Genomic DNA, 13,708 nt, shown 5'->3' with positions numbered 1-13,708 from the left:
TCTTAAAGATTATTTAGTTAATCTATAATTAGATCTTTTTATAGTAAATTATTTAAGATATCTTTAAAAAATATAATATCTAGCTAGTTAATAATACTAAAATTATTAAAAAACTAGTAAATTAGATAAATATACTAGATATATTAATTAATCTTTATTAAACTTTATCTCTACTACTATTATTATTCTCTAGTATTAAAAATAGTTCTCTAGTAATAATAAAGGCTCTTCTAAAGAATTAAGTAAAAATTATAAAGGAATTTAATAAGGTATTTAACTAAATAAAGTAAAATATATTAAAATTTTTTTAATATTAAGTAGAGAAGCTAGAAGAGCTAAAAATAATCTAGGAAGTAATTTAAAAGATTAGGATTATATAAGAGCCTTAATACTAGATTTATACTAAATATTAGATTAAAAGTCTATCTAGTAATAAGGTTCTAAAAATTCATGATACTATTTAATTAATTAAAGATAAGAAGATAAAGAATACTAAATATAAGTAAAAAAAGTTAATAAAGTAAAAAAAGAAAGTATATAATTCTTTACTTTCTTTATATTTATAGAAGTTAATTTAAATAGGAATTAATAATATAAGATATATTAAAAAAGCTAGAGAGTTTTTTTATTTTAATTACTAGTATTATTATTATTATATAGCTTTAAATATTAAAAAAATTGCGAAGAATGTGTGATCATGAAGAATATGTGGCATACCTAAAGCAGGTATGTATTCATAGGTGAAACCACATGATGAAGCACGTGTAATTCTTTCATCAAGTTTCTTCTGGAAGTCCTTTGGGAGCATCTTCTTTCGAATGGTCGAGTGTTAAGAGAAGAAGAACAGCAGACCAGACATGCTGCCCTGGGGCGCATATTTATGGCCCGGACTCAAGTGAAAGTGGGAGAGTGGGTGATCTGGGTGAGCATCCTCGCCCTATCCTCACCCACTCTCACCCTGTTCTCACCCACTCTCACCCCGTTCTCACCTCTATCACCCCGGTCTCCAAACTTCTCACCCAAATCACCCACACTCACCCTAAGTTCAAAACCAACGCCATTTTAGAGCTAAGGGCGCATTGAGAATTGGCCGCATAATATAATGGGCTTAAGTACGGCTGAGTGGACGGGAAGCCCTGTTTTCCACTTCCTATGGTCGTATGTGCTTAAAATGAAGGAAAGTAGAACTATATAGGTAAGCAGCGCAGCCAAATATCATCATAATAGAAATAGACCGTCTCGACGGTATTATTAGGGTTACAATACAGGATATATCAGCAATCAAGACCTTGAAGTACAGTAATCCCTTCCTAACGGCATGGGCTCTGCGAGGCTGTGATGACGACCATATGTATAAAATGGCCCTTTCCCGTTACCGGCTCGGTAGCGGCAATAACCCCCCCCCCCCAAAACGACTTCAAATGGCAGATGGAGATAAAACATCTTTCATTACTTGTCCTTTCCTTCTTGCCAAACCTCACCTCCCAGAATCTACTACAATCCCCTTCCCCCTAACAAATCAAGCGTTGCACAGAATGCGGCCAAGTAGGTCGATCGAAGAGGCCCTCTTATTGACCGAGAATGATCCGTCCAAGGTGCTCCGCATGATAGTCGATGGAAAAGAGCTTACCAAGGGGGAATACCTCCCGAGAAAACGTATGTGAGGGAATCATTTTACTTTGTAAACGGCACAAACTAACAATATATATATATATATATATATATTATATGCAGATACTCAAAATGCTCCCAAAATCTGTTTCCCAAACTCTTCCAGCACTGTGACTTATGCCGTTGTCTGTGTTGATATTGATCCCCCTTTCCCCTCCTGGAGTGTCCTCGGCGCTGCTCTGCACTGGCTCCGGACAGGTCTTACTGCGACTGTGGACGGGGAGATGAAGCACGCGGACAACATCCCAGCTCTTGCGAATTATATGGGCGCCGGTCCTCCGCCGGGGAGTTCACCTCATCGATACCTGTTCATTCTTTATGAGCAGGGCCCTGGATTCGACATCAACAAATGGGGCAGGTCCTTTAGTATTTTGAATCGGATGAGATTTGACCTGGATAAGTTCGAGACGGATACGGGCTTGGGCAAGATTGTTGCTGCGACTTACTTCCTTAGTAACTGATGCATGAATGAATGCGAACACGCGGATGGCATTTACTTAATTGGCGCCAGTTAGCTTGATACCATAAATGGGCTGGAGTGTTGTTCCTGTATTCAAGGGCACGAGTTGTAACTCTAGTTAATTGACTACGGCAACAATTCTAGCGAAAAAGAAAAGTGGATCTAATTGCCCCATTACATACTAAATGGATAACTGGAAATTTGAACACTCATGCTATCTAGAACATGTTCTCCCCTATGCGTTCAAGATCTTCTTGACTATTGTGGGATCAAAAGCTGTGCTTTTGTCGAGTGTCGCTTCCAACACATTTCTTTCTCTTTCCAGTGAGTTATCTTGTGCATCACACATTAGGCTTCTAAGTTTAGGTCCTAAGCTGCGGCTGCATGAATCCACGATATAGCCGCCGCCACTACCAGTACGGCTGGCATCAAGCAGATGCGGGTCGGTACACGAACTCCTCTAGCTCTTTATATGCCGTTTCGAGATCATCATTGACAATGATCCTATCATAAACGTCGTCTGTGTCGGTTTAAGATAATGATAGACATGTTTAACTTGGACCTAAAAAATTAACAAAGGAAGTGAGACTATTTCCAGAGAACTGGCGCGTAAGGACTTCTAGGGTGTGATCCAGTCAACCCTAAGGGATCAAAGTTGATAGGGTCTGTTGGCAGGATATCTTGGATATCTCCTCTACAACTTCGGAGCCCTGCTATATACTCTGTTCCTGCCAGCCGTAAGATGAAACTTTTCCCCTGTCACCAGCTAGATGAAGGGTTATTGCCGGGTTAGAGTCACTGCGGACCCACTCACCTCCACACTTGCTTATACTGTAAGTATAGTATACTTGTTTTGGTAGATAAAGAGATCAATACATTGAGACATAGTGATTCTGCTGGTTTGACACTTTACATCAAGGAGGGATGCGGGAATCATCTCGAGACGTTAGGGTTATTGTTCCCTGGTATCCAACCACTCTATCCTATAGTAATCCTGTTTAATTCTATTCCAGAAGTTACTTTATTTCAAGTAACTTATCTGGTTCTTACAAGTTTAGTTCATGGATCAGGGTCGTCTTTCAGGAGTGATCCGCGCTCAAGTATTTATAGTGTACACTGTACTCCGTACTAGCCTCTAGGTACCTAGTGTGCAGAAAGGACTAGTCTAGATCTAATGCAATGGCATATAATCCGTAGATAGTTATACTCCGTACCTAAGACATCCCCAGGTAATCATCTTCAGCTGCCAAGGCCCTCCGGCTGACGTGGCCTTTCCTGATCTTACAACAGTTCGCATATTCAGCCAGGGATGTTTGCATATCAAGCCTCGTAGCTCCTTGCTAGTATACCGCGTAGCCAGACTCAGTTTAGCCGCAATCAGCATCAAGCATATTTCTGAGACTGTCAGTTTCGAATTGAGTGGCAGCAGCAGCAGCAGCAGCACAGAACTGACCTCAACCCTTTTCACACGCCACCAGGCCTACGGGCCGCGGATCCATCCATGTCTTTTTAAAATATCTCTCCAGCTCTGCGACTTGGTATTTCACGCTTACTTTACTCAATCATGTTCGGAATCCGTTCTCTTCTCCTGCCGCTTTGGTCGACCCTTTTCGGTCTCCTTTTGTCGACTTTCAATAGTCTCCGGATATTTTCCCCGGTTCCTGGCAATTTCTCGCAGCGACAATCACGAAGGGAGGCGCTAGAACACACCGGTAGACTGGTCAAAGTAGGACCCGGAGATGTATGTAAGTTTAGCTCAACTCGTATAGACTCGTGTCTTACCGTTGTTGTTGTTGGTGTTGTTCTTCTTCTTCTTCTTCATTCTGGGGTAGAATGTTCAATCGCCTAGATACCCCCAGAGTATTACTTACATCTGCGTTTCCGACGGTCGCTGTCGCCCGCCCAATTACGGAGAAGTCATATATGTCACCAAAGGAAAGGTGTTAGCCTGGGGGGGGACAGCAATTCTCGAACTGTTGCCCTCTGGCGCTGTCATGAAGACCCCCATTCCGAATCCATACTGCCCACCGGAAGAGCAGGACCATCGCCGGAACATGCGTCTCGAAGCTCGAATATATTCCATGATTGGGGAACATCCACGCGTACCCAAGTTAATCCACTGGGAAGATGCAACGTGCTGTCTGACCATGGAATATTTGGCCAACGGAAATCTCAAGGAATACATTCAACAGAACCACGGTAATATAACCCTTCAGCTTCGTCTCCGGTGGGGGAGACAGGCTGCGGAAGCACTCATGATGCTTCACAGTCTTAACGTTGTACACTGTGATCTTTTGCCGAGGAACTTTCTCTTGGATTTACACCTCAATTTAAGGATCGCGGACTTCGGCGGGGCTTCATTGGGGGGCTCCGATCCATCAGCTACTCCGGCAACAAGATTTCGACAGCCCGGTTACGATTGGGATGTTCCGCCAGTATTCAGTGATGATCTATTCAGTCTAGGGTCATTGATTTATTTCATAATGACGGGCTCTTATCCATATGAGGAGGTAGCAAGCAACGAGGTCGAGAGACTTTATGAAGCTCAGCAATTCCCCGATGTATCCGCTCTTGTCTGCGGAGCTCTTATCATGCGATGTTGGCAGCAGCAGCAGCAGCAGCAGCAGCAGGTGGTGGTTTCGGCTGAAGCTATCCACGACTGCCTTTTAACGATTGAAGGAGAGTGTCGGTTATAGTGCGGCCCATCCTTTTTGTTCAGAGCTCAGCCACCTGTTTAGGGAAATATAACCTTGACTTTATCGAGTATCAGGCTCCGCGAATCCCTCGTCTCTGTGGTTTGGGCACTCGCTCCGAGTAGTCGTTTGCCCGAGGTTCACTTCCTTTGGATTTTTGCATTCTCGTCCGGTTGCCGCATAGACCGGACACCCACCCGTAACCAGGATGTACCTCACCTTAATGCAACACGGCGGGCATTTGGAATATCGCGTGGTAGTTACGTGCATTTTGCACATCTTCAGGAAAACACCACTATGTCAGAAACCCGGTAAGCTAACTCGTATCGTTTTTTTTTTTTTTCAACATGCAGACGTACTGTTCTGTTCAAGCCACGGTACTGAGATGCGGACAGGTTTTGGTTCTTGTGAACGCACGATTGTTTCTTTGGTGAACCAAGAAATAGGGAAAAAAAAAAAAAAAAAAAAAAAGATTCGACTGAGTCATTTGATTGATATATTTATATTACCCCTCTTCCACCGCCCGTCTCTGCAAAAACCATGCCTATATAACCTCAGGTAGCACAAGACGAAACCTGAAAAGGGATATAATTTTACGATCAGGCTAGCCTGTTCTACTGTGAAGAATTAACTCTCGTCGTTATAGGTGGGAGCTATAGATATACTGCTTATAATTCTTATGGGATATATCTTTATACTCTTATTGCTATATACAGCTCTTATGTTAATTCATTAAATGAGATTGAAACAGACATAGATGATAGATAGTCGCTATAATACACGTATATTTTGCGATTGATAGGAACAGGTTGATCCTGTAGTAGTTGTAATAGAGTGACATATATGTCATGTCATATATATCATCTCCGGCGTAGATTGCTAATTTTCACCCCGCCAATGTGTACTGTCAACATTCGAGGGCATACTACTCTGCTTCCTCCAGAAATTCACCGTCTCCTCCGGATATCCAGTGTTCTCTGCTGTGGGCTCCCATTCGGCTCGATGCGCCTCCGCGATGGCCAAATATGGGCCTAATGTTTCCGCGAGATGATCACGGGGAGTGCCAGGGAAGTGAACAAGGAGGTCTCCAGGGTGGAACTGGAGTTCTGCGGGCGAGTCCGGATTGAGTGATTCGCCGTCCGGTGATCTCATGTAGGCATTGAACCATCGCAGCGGACAGTACACCACTGACCGGGCGAAGTGTTCGTTCTCGTTCAGGACGTTGGCGAGTGCTGACTGGTCAGGCCAGAAGAGGAACACCTCTGGCTTCACAACGGGGTAGGCGAGCGCGGCAGAGAGAAGCTGGACAGACCACGGATGCACACGAATCGGGAAGACGCCGTTGTTCATTCCATTCCAGTCTTTGGTGAGGAGTAGGTGGACGTGGTCAGCCTCAACGGGCGGTAGGAAGGTCTCGAGTTTCATGTGCGGGTTCATGACTACTGTGTCGCTGTCGAACCAACTGTTGAGTGGTTCTTAGGTTAGACTTGTTTACAAGTTCATCGCTAGGTTGATGCGAACACAATCTCTAGCAGGGCTGGCTACACTCACAATAGCCATTGTAGTCGTTGGTCTGACGGCTTTGCCAGTTCTTGCAATAGCACCGAAAGAAGAATAGCATATTTGTTCCATACGCCGTCGAGAATCTCCCGCTGCAAGATGAACAACGGATACCCCAGTCGGCGACTATGTTCCTGATGGGTCTCGATGGCCCTCTCGTAGAGGGTATTATTACCTCCATATATCATCATTACCTTGCCGACTGTGGGTAGAGGTTGATTATTCTTGGCATTTGCTATCGGGTTTCTGCTGGTTAGCTTATATATCCACCAAGGAATAGTTATCATCACAATATGCGACGCACGGTACTTAGCAAAGAGGTTGAGTAGCCAAACAAGCCCCATCAACACTCCAGCCACCTGCACAGCAGACTTCAGCTGGAAGCACTGGGCTCGACGAGTTCTGAAACCCGTCATGGCGGGAAACAAGCTACCGCAAAGAAGATGAGATGTGTTAGAAGCTCTGAGGGGATCAAGTGGCCAAAAGAGGAGAAAACTTGAATGGCAAGACTGGATTTTCCCTCACCCCCGACGACAGGTGGGATGCAGACAAAGAAAGTCTTGGGCGCTCATAGTGCTGGGGCGTTCTAGCGCTGACTAGAGCTGATAGGGTGGATTCTCCAGGAGAGATATAGAAATGCATTGGGTTTGCTAAGAATAGGAGGTCCCCAGGCAAACCAAGCCCTGCAGTACAAAGTTACTAATCCCCCGAACACAAACATTTCGCTTCTTTCCCCTCTGAAGAACCTCGGCGGCAAAAAGACCCTCAAAAGGTGCGGGAACTAACGGAAAGGCCCACAATTAACCTTATCAAGCGATCAAGCGGGGGGTCACTTTAACTAAAGCTGCAAGAGCCACCACGAAAAGGGGTGCGGAAAGTATTGCACGTTCCCCGGGCCCGCTGCCAAATGCATGTAAAATGAAAATTTTCGACATGTCAAATTATTCAATTCGCGAGCAGCAAGCATAAAAGCCCAGGAACATACAGCGCTGTCTTAAAGGCCCCCTGGCATTTTGAAGACACTGCCTTGACTTAAAATATTTTGCATCCGGACACGCTCCAGAGTGGTGGGTGGTGTTGAATGCAACAAGTGCAATCAAGAATCGCGCCAGATCCTTAGGCGCTGCAGGGATGCCATATATTACATTCAATCCAGGTACCTATGTTTCAGCTGTGCTTATCAGCAGTGGCTTCATTGGCTGCATGTCACACTACCAGAGAGATTGATTGGGAATCAGGTTCTCGTTCCTGCAATTTTATGCAGCTGGTCAAACTAGTAGCGGGATCCAACCTACTCCATCCGCATCGACAGTCTAGACTCTAACTCCCATTTACCTGCTCCGGTCCATGGATAGACCCCTAACTATAAAGGGGAATAATGTTTTGGTTCAACAAGCATGATATATCATTTTTAGATACAGCGGGTTCCATCTACATAGCTATGTAGGAGTCGACCGTCAGTGAATTCAAGGCAACATCAGAAGCTAGCTCCTCGGAGTATGTATTGATCGCCCCCCATCCAAGAGGCCACTTGAAACCACCAACTACCTTTACCGAACCGCATGGCTGTTGTGAATTCCCAGGATTCAGGGTACCAGCCTGCAGACTCCCAATCAAGAAATCCAGATAAATGTCCATCATCGTCAACAAGGATAATCAGCCGTAAACCAGAGAGCATGCGAAGAGATTCCCCAGAGATCCTTCAACTGTCCTGAGACTTGTATCTCCGATCGGTGTGCTTGCCATATAGCTCAGGCATTTTTCAATGGCGTCGTCGCGGTTTTCATGGTCCGTAAAGTTGTAGAGTTTTCCATTTCTAGCTGATACAGTATGTATTATTTTGGTCCACAAAACAACACTCTCAAGCAAGCGGATCATTCTCACATCTCCATACAAACACTGAGCGACATGGCGACATCCAACCAGCGGCCGAAGCAGTGAGAGACGCCCAAAACAGACAAGACGAGAAAGGAAAAGAACCTCAAGATCGACCCCGAGAAATTAGCGATTCCAAACTTCAACATCCCGACTACGACAACCAAACTACAGAGGATGCTTCAGTCAGCAGGCCTTGAAAATGCCAGAATTCATGATATGGCCCCCGGCTACCTGGCTCCGGATCAAAAATTACCCAAAAGCAATACGTCCTGCTCAGGGACCTCCACCCGCAGACGAGCGTCCTGTTATAGGACTGGACACAGAATGGGGTCAGCAGCGGCACTGGTAGAGCAAGCCACAGACTTTCAGAAGTATCTGAAAGTTGTGGATGAATGCACATGGGTAGGGACATTGCTCAGGGAAGACCCAGACTGGTCGGATGGGTTCAGAGCCACCAGGGAGATACAGGGCAGCATCCACGTCGACAAGCCCCCCAAGCGCCAATTGATTCCTCGGCGTGTGCGCGACTCGATCCGCTGGAGGGGCCGCAAAACACAGCTCCACCGCGCCCCCCGAGAGCGAGCATTCTAAAGAAAGCTCGAAGCCTGGCTTGGTGTATCACGATGAGATTACTATCCAGACTGCACTCCTCCTTTTCCCACAGGAAGTCACAAGCTTGGTACCCGGACACAAAGTTCAATCAATAGGCATTTGACCACCTCCATTTCCGAGCCATCTTTGCCAAGACCGACTTTACCGCGCGGACGAGGGCAGTTCGTGGGAATGATGTCCTTGCCATCATTGAAACAAAAGCCAAGCACTATATATGCATGCAGGAGGCGGCAGAAATGGCTCGGAAGTTGAGGTGGTCAAATGTGCATTAAACTATGCATCCGGGTACCAAGTTCGTGACTTCCTGTAGGAAAAGGAGGAGTTGTGTCTTCTAGACCTGAATGGCCAGTAAGTACTTCCCCAGATCAACATTATAGAGCATCCCTAGCCTGTTCTAACCCGGCATTATAGTCGAATTATTTTTCTCACAAGATCGTCACCAAGTGTGGCTGACCTTGGACCGATATACCACCAGCTCTCGCGAGTATCTGGTAAACGGGCCATCGGTCCAAACAGCTTTCTTTACATGAAAACCTATGGTCCGTGGAACGTCCTTGTAAGGGAACGCATCCTTAAGCTCGCCATAATTGTTGTGAGCATCATCCTCAAGACCGTACCACAGGAATGATGCTCGCCCCATCCCCTCCGCGTATCGCACAACGGGCATTCAGTTGTCTTACTACAGCGGACCGCCACCGCATACGGCTGTAGTGTTGATTGAACATGTTCTTTGCACTGAGTAATAGCATATTAGCAATAATGGTGTATAGTACTTCTACTTTCTAGGCTAGTTAGGAGTTTGTGATCGAAACTCTCATCTTCTGCTGACTTTCAAAGTCATTCCGAACCAACCGCTTGTCCTGTGAAAGCTCTCCAGTTTTCTGTTCTGAAAACTAATCTAATTACATTGAATTAGTGAAGAGATAGATTCTTCGCCTCTTTCTACCGCTAGGGCTTAGAATAACTGTAAGATACATAGTTCAGCATAAACCTATACTATAGAAAACTTTAGCACGAAGCTTCTAGCTATACTATTCGGGGGAGTAAGTGTCAACCTCCAGGCTATCAATTAAGATACAAGGCCGAGGCTAGTCGAGATAGATATTATTGCTATGGCGCGAACACTGCAGTGATTCTAATACGGAAAGAGTAGACTGTTGTTAGTAGAATACTATGAGGCTCCAGCATTAATACACTCTATTAACATTGTATTGGAGTGGGATTTGCTGTGCGATGTTCTGTGTGTATCTCCTGTTTATATCTTGTGCTGCTTTATGTATTCTTGCGCCTTTTCGGCCTTTTCGGCCATTTCTGGATTTTTCTGCTTCAAATAATCAAGGAACGACTCTATCATCTGTGCTTTTATTATATTGTGTTCCGCCCAAATGGCCTGTTGGGTTGGCACTATCGGCCCGGTGTACACCTTCTGCTACGGCCATCAGTCCTCCAAAGATGTACAGTGCAGCATTAGCATTGGATACAGTTCGCTCCAGATCAAGTTTCCCATGATGCACATCTGGCCGTCAAAACCTGGGGACTCCTCTGCGCGGTCATTCGGAATATCGGGGTCAAAGCTAGCGTCCACAGCCATGACATGTCCCTGAAAGTCACCCGGGAGCATTTTGATTAAAGCTGGGGTGAAAATCCGGCTCTACGTAGGAGGCAACGCTCCACCCGTCAATCACCAGGAAAACGTTGGGGTGTAGCTTGTTCGCATATTCATTGGATTGGCTGATTTCCCGGAAGTGTCTATCGGTGGTTAGCTCAAGACCTGGGCACCACCATAACCATGCAATTTGGAATTGACAAACCTCTTTGCTGCTGAAGTATCTTGGTCTGGGAAGCCAAGCTCTTTGCCATCGAACCAGTGCAGCTTTAGCAGCGCTTTTAGCTCCCGAGCCCCCTCGCTGCCCTCCTCCCCCCACGCCATTAGATGGGAATATCTCGCGAGATTGGTTCGCGCAACCCACATCCACTGATTCCAACGAGGCCCTTCGTTTCGGCGTACGGAAGCATAACTAGCATAAGACAATGTGGGTAAAGATGAAGCAGTGCGCAGACTATACTTAGTCTTCACCAAGCTTCTGGCAATTCTGAATGCCATCGTTGACGAATTCCCAGATCAGCAATCTCTGGAGATAGTTCTCGGATCAAAGAACCCAAGACCAGACAGATATTGCAGCCAAATCTTACAAGGTTATAGGGAGTAGAGTATACATACTAGGGCTCAGTTCGTCCCCTGCACACGGAGCAGGAGATAATGAAGTTATGGAGTTAGACTCTTGTACGAGATGACGAGCACAGAGTCGCCGAAGGGATTGTCAATAAACCAATCTAATATTGAAGCTCTTCTTGGGTTAAGTTGAGCGCTTACTTGTGCCCAAAGAGCTGAGAAGTTCAAAACTCTATACAGGCCTCAACACACCATCACCAAGCATGCATGTCGCCATAGAAAAGCCCAGGAGATCACTAGTAACCCCAATCCGTGGCTTGGATTTTGGGAAATAAGCCAGCGGACTTCCGTCCGGCTTGATCAAAAAGGTCATCCCGAGCTGCCCGACGCCATCTGCACGCTTCTCTTTGTTTCTCCCAACTGCGGAGTCGCTCTCGCTTATACAGATGGAATCCCGGAGTCCCTCCGACTTGCAAGCCTCAACCGAAAACTTATAAACGGGTCTCAGAGATCGCCAGCTTATAGGAAGGCACAGCTTATGGTCACACAGATAGTTTCGCTTTCTGCAAAATGTCTTCGAAACACTACTTCCCCTCCGCTTCAGCGACATCTCTCGTACCCCGCTATCTCTCCGCACTTGTAAGGGCCAACCCGCATTTGGACTGGATATCCTCTGAGCGTGTGATTTATGACCCGTCGCATGATGCCTCGACCGTCTCCGTTATCTCAGGTGGCGGGTCGGGCCACGAGCCAAGCTGGTCCGGCTTCGTAGGCAGTGGTCTCCTGGCTGCTGCAGTATGTGGGGACATTTTTGCGAGCCCCAGCACCAAGCAGGTTCTGGCGGCCGTGGATGCTACGAGGAGCAACGCTGGGACCATTTTCCTGATCACAAACTATACCGGTGACAAGCTGCATTTTGGACTTGCTGCTGAGAAGGCCAAGGCAAATGGACTCGGCCCCATTGCGATTCTGTATGGAACAGACGATGTGAGTATCGGCAGAAGCAAGTGCGAGACAGTAGGAAGGAGGGGAATGCCGGGACATGTCATCAGTGAGTGCTTCGTTCTTCCCTTCCATTTCCATCCGTGGCTGCTTAGAGGATCACAGCTATGAAAATAGTCTGCGCGGCAGCAGGGAAACGGTACAGCTTTGAGCGCTGTGTCGAACTTGGTACGGCTGTCAATGCGGCTCTGGTCTCCATCGGCTCCGCACTCGACCATTGCCACGTACCTGGACGCCAAAATCATGAGCGTCTCGGTGATGATATATGTGCAATTGGCGCGGGTATCCATAATGAGCCAGCACAGATGAAGATCTCGCCATTCCCTGCGGTTGAAGATGTAGTAAACCGGTGCCTCGACCTTCTTTGTGATTCCAACGATGCTGAGCGTGCATTTGTCGACTTCCTGAATAAAGAGGATGAGGTTGTCCTGCTCATCAATAACTATGGAGGGTTATCAAACCTGGAATTGGGTGCGTTGACCGATGAGGTCCTCGTTCAGCTGGAAGAGAAATGGGGTATTCTTCCTGTGAGAATATTTAGTGGTGCGTTTGAGACTTCTCTTAACGCGCCTGGATTCTCGGTGTCTTTGTGCAATCTTTCTGTAGCCAGCAGGACCATCAATGCCCCGGTATCAGAACTGCTGGATCTCCTTGATGCGCCGACGACAGCGCCGTCCTGGCCAAAATCTTCACCTGGACGACTTACGCTCAAGACAGCGAATGGGTGTACGAAAATCGAAGGCGTGTCGCCGAGGTCAACTATCCCTGATGATGAGGATATGAAAGGTAAGGTGCATGCTCACTCCAAGGTTGAAATCTCTCGCTAACGGATTCAGTTGATCCACTCCTTCTTGACCGTATGATTCGCAAGGGATGCGAAGCCGCCATAGACGCTGAGCCCAAGTTAACCCACTGGGATATGGTAATGGGCGACGGAGATTGTGGAGAAGCCGTTAAAGGCGCTTGCGAAGCCATCCTCCGTCAACTCGATTCGGACATCCAACACCGTGGCTCGATCATCTCCTTCCTCTTCTCTGCCATCGATGCCATCGACGACATGGGTGGCACGCTCGGCGCCATCTTCGGCATCCTGCTTTCTGCTCTCCTATCAGAGCTGCGAGATTCCGCACAAGCGCCTACGGCTGCCACATTTGCGGCTGCTTTGACGAGGGCCGTTGAGGCATTGAAGGCCCATACAAGTGCACGCGAGGGGGATCGGACGGTAATGGACGTATTACTACCGTTTACAGAAACCTTTACGCAGACGGGGGACTTTCATGCTGCCTTGCAAGTAGCCAAGGAAAAGGCAGAAGGGACAAGATTTCTCAAACCAAAATTCGGGCGGGCTACCTACGTTGGAGAGGACAGGGCGTTGCCTGATCCTGGAGCGTGGGCGCTGTATGAGATACTGAACGGGATGGGGATAGGGATGGAATGAACCCATGAAGATGAGTTTACCTAATGCGCTGTAACTAGCACTCAAGGCCTTTTATGATTTGAAGGATCACTTTCTTCAACTTCTTCTTTTTTTAATCAGCCAGAATAACGCCAACCATGATTACGCAGTTACCAAGATTTACCTGCGCGGGTCGCTGTCCTGCCGGAATTATTTAACGAATCATCAGGGACTAGTACTGAATATCTTGGGCTGTTCCAAGA

General features: G+C 46.7%; 8 protein-coding genes across 8 annotated transcripts; 5 read left to right on the top strand and 3 right to left on the bottom strand.

Moving 5' to 3' along the window:
- Window positions 1–687: 687 nt before the first annotated feature.
- P175DRAFT_0558125 (uncharacterized protein) lies at window positions 688–1,066 on the top strand (the record flags this gene model as incomplete). The annotated part of the gene is made up of 2 exons (XM_040900819.1): window positions 688–726; window positions 782–1,066. 2 exons carry the CDS (start codon window positions 688–690, stop codon window positions 1,064–1,066), a joined length of 324 nt encoding a protein of 107 aa, XP_040751322.1.
- Window positions 1,067–1,535: 469 nt separating this feature from the next.
- Window positions 1,536–2,132, top strand: P175DRAFT_0439331 (YbhB/YbcL family Raf kinase inhibitor-like protein; the record flags this gene model as incomplete). Its single annotated transcript, XM_040893956.1, has 2 exons — window positions 1,536–1,656; window positions 1,735–2,132. 2 exons carry the CDS (start codon window positions 1,536–1,538, stop codon window positions 2,130–2,132), a joined length of 519 nt encoding a protein of 172 aa, XP_040751321.1.
- Window positions 2,133–4,035: 1,903 nt separating this feature from the next.
- On the top strand, window positions 4,036–4,827 carry P175DRAFT_0439760 (serine/threonine protein kinase; the record flags this gene model as incomplete). Its single annotated transcript, XM_040893980.1, has 1 exon — window positions 4,036–4,827. A coding segment is annotated over one exon (792 nt), but the record flags the coding sequence as incomplete, so codon positions are not given.
- Window positions 4,828–4,887: 60 nt separating this feature from the next.
- P175DRAFT_0440239 (uncharacterized protein) lies at window positions 4,888–5,103 on the bottom strand (the record flags this gene model as incomplete). Its single annotated transcript, XM_040894012.1, has 1 exon — window positions 4,888–5,103. The coding sequence occupies one exon, from the start codon at window positions 5,101–5,103 to the stop codon at window positions 4,888–4,890; it is 216 nt and encodes a 71-aa protein (XP_040751319.1).
- A 600-nt stretch (window positions 5,104–5,703) lies between these two features.
- On the bottom strand, window positions 5,704–6,671 carry P175DRAFT_0547930 (uncharacterized protein; the record flags this gene model as incomplete). The annotated part of the gene is made up of 2 exons (XM_040900417.1): window positions 5,704–6,286; window positions 6,376–6,671. The coding sequence occupies 2 exons, from the start codon at window positions 6,669–6,671 to the stop codon at window positions 5,704–5,706; spliced, it is 879 nt and encodes a 292-aa protein (XP_040751318.1).
- Window positions 6,672–8,478: 1,807 nt separating this feature from the next.
- Window positions 8,479–9,502, top strand: P175DRAFT_0532882 (uncharacterized protein; the record flags this gene model as incomplete). The annotated part of the gene is made up of 4 exons (XM_040900007.1): window positions 8,479–8,781; window positions 8,970–9,137; window positions 9,185–9,222; window positions 9,286–9,502. 4 exons carry the CDS (start codon window positions 8,479–8,481, stop codon window positions 9,500–9,502), a joined length of 726 nt encoding a protein of 241 aa, XP_040751317.1.
- Window positions 9,503–10,312: 810 nt separating this feature from the next.
- P175DRAFT_0532881 (uncharacterized protein) lies at window positions 10,313–10,978 on the bottom strand (the record flags this gene model as incomplete). The annotated part of the gene is made up of 3 exons (XM_040900006.1): window positions 10,313–10,474; window positions 10,530–10,623; window positions 10,686–10,978. The coding sequence occupies 3 exons, from the start codon at window positions 10,976–10,978 to the stop codon at window positions 10,313–10,315; spliced, it is 549 nt and encodes a 182-aa protein (XP_040751316.1).
- A 618-nt stretch (window positions 10,979–11,596) lies between these two features.
- P175DRAFT_0516966 (uncharacterized protein) lies at window positions 11,597–13,487 on the top strand (the record flags this gene model as incomplete). The annotated part of the gene is made up of 5 exons (XM_040898947.1): window positions 11,597–12,098; window positions 12,155–12,722; window positions 12,763–12,803; window positions 12,886–13,110; window positions 13,183–13,487. Exons 1-5 carry the CDS (start codon window positions 11,618–11,620, stop codon window positions 13,485–13,487), a joined length of 1,620 nt encoding a protein of 539 aa, XP_040751315.1. The 5' UTR covers window positions 11,597–11,617.
- Between the last annotated feature and the right edge of the window lie 221 nt (window positions 13,488–13,708).

The sequence above is a fragment of the Aspergillus ochraceoroseus genome, assembly GCF_002846915.1.
Source record: "Aspergillus ochraceoroseus IBT 24754 chromosome Unknown P175scaffold_5, whole genome shotgun sequence".
NCBI classification, from domain to species: domain Eukaryota; kingdom Fungi; phylum Ascomycota; class Eurotiomycetes; order Eurotiales; family Aspergillaceae; genus Aspergillus; species Aspergillus ochraceoroseus.
Note: the sequence above shows the minus strand (reverse complement) of the source record. Positions and strands in the feature narration are given on the sequence as shown.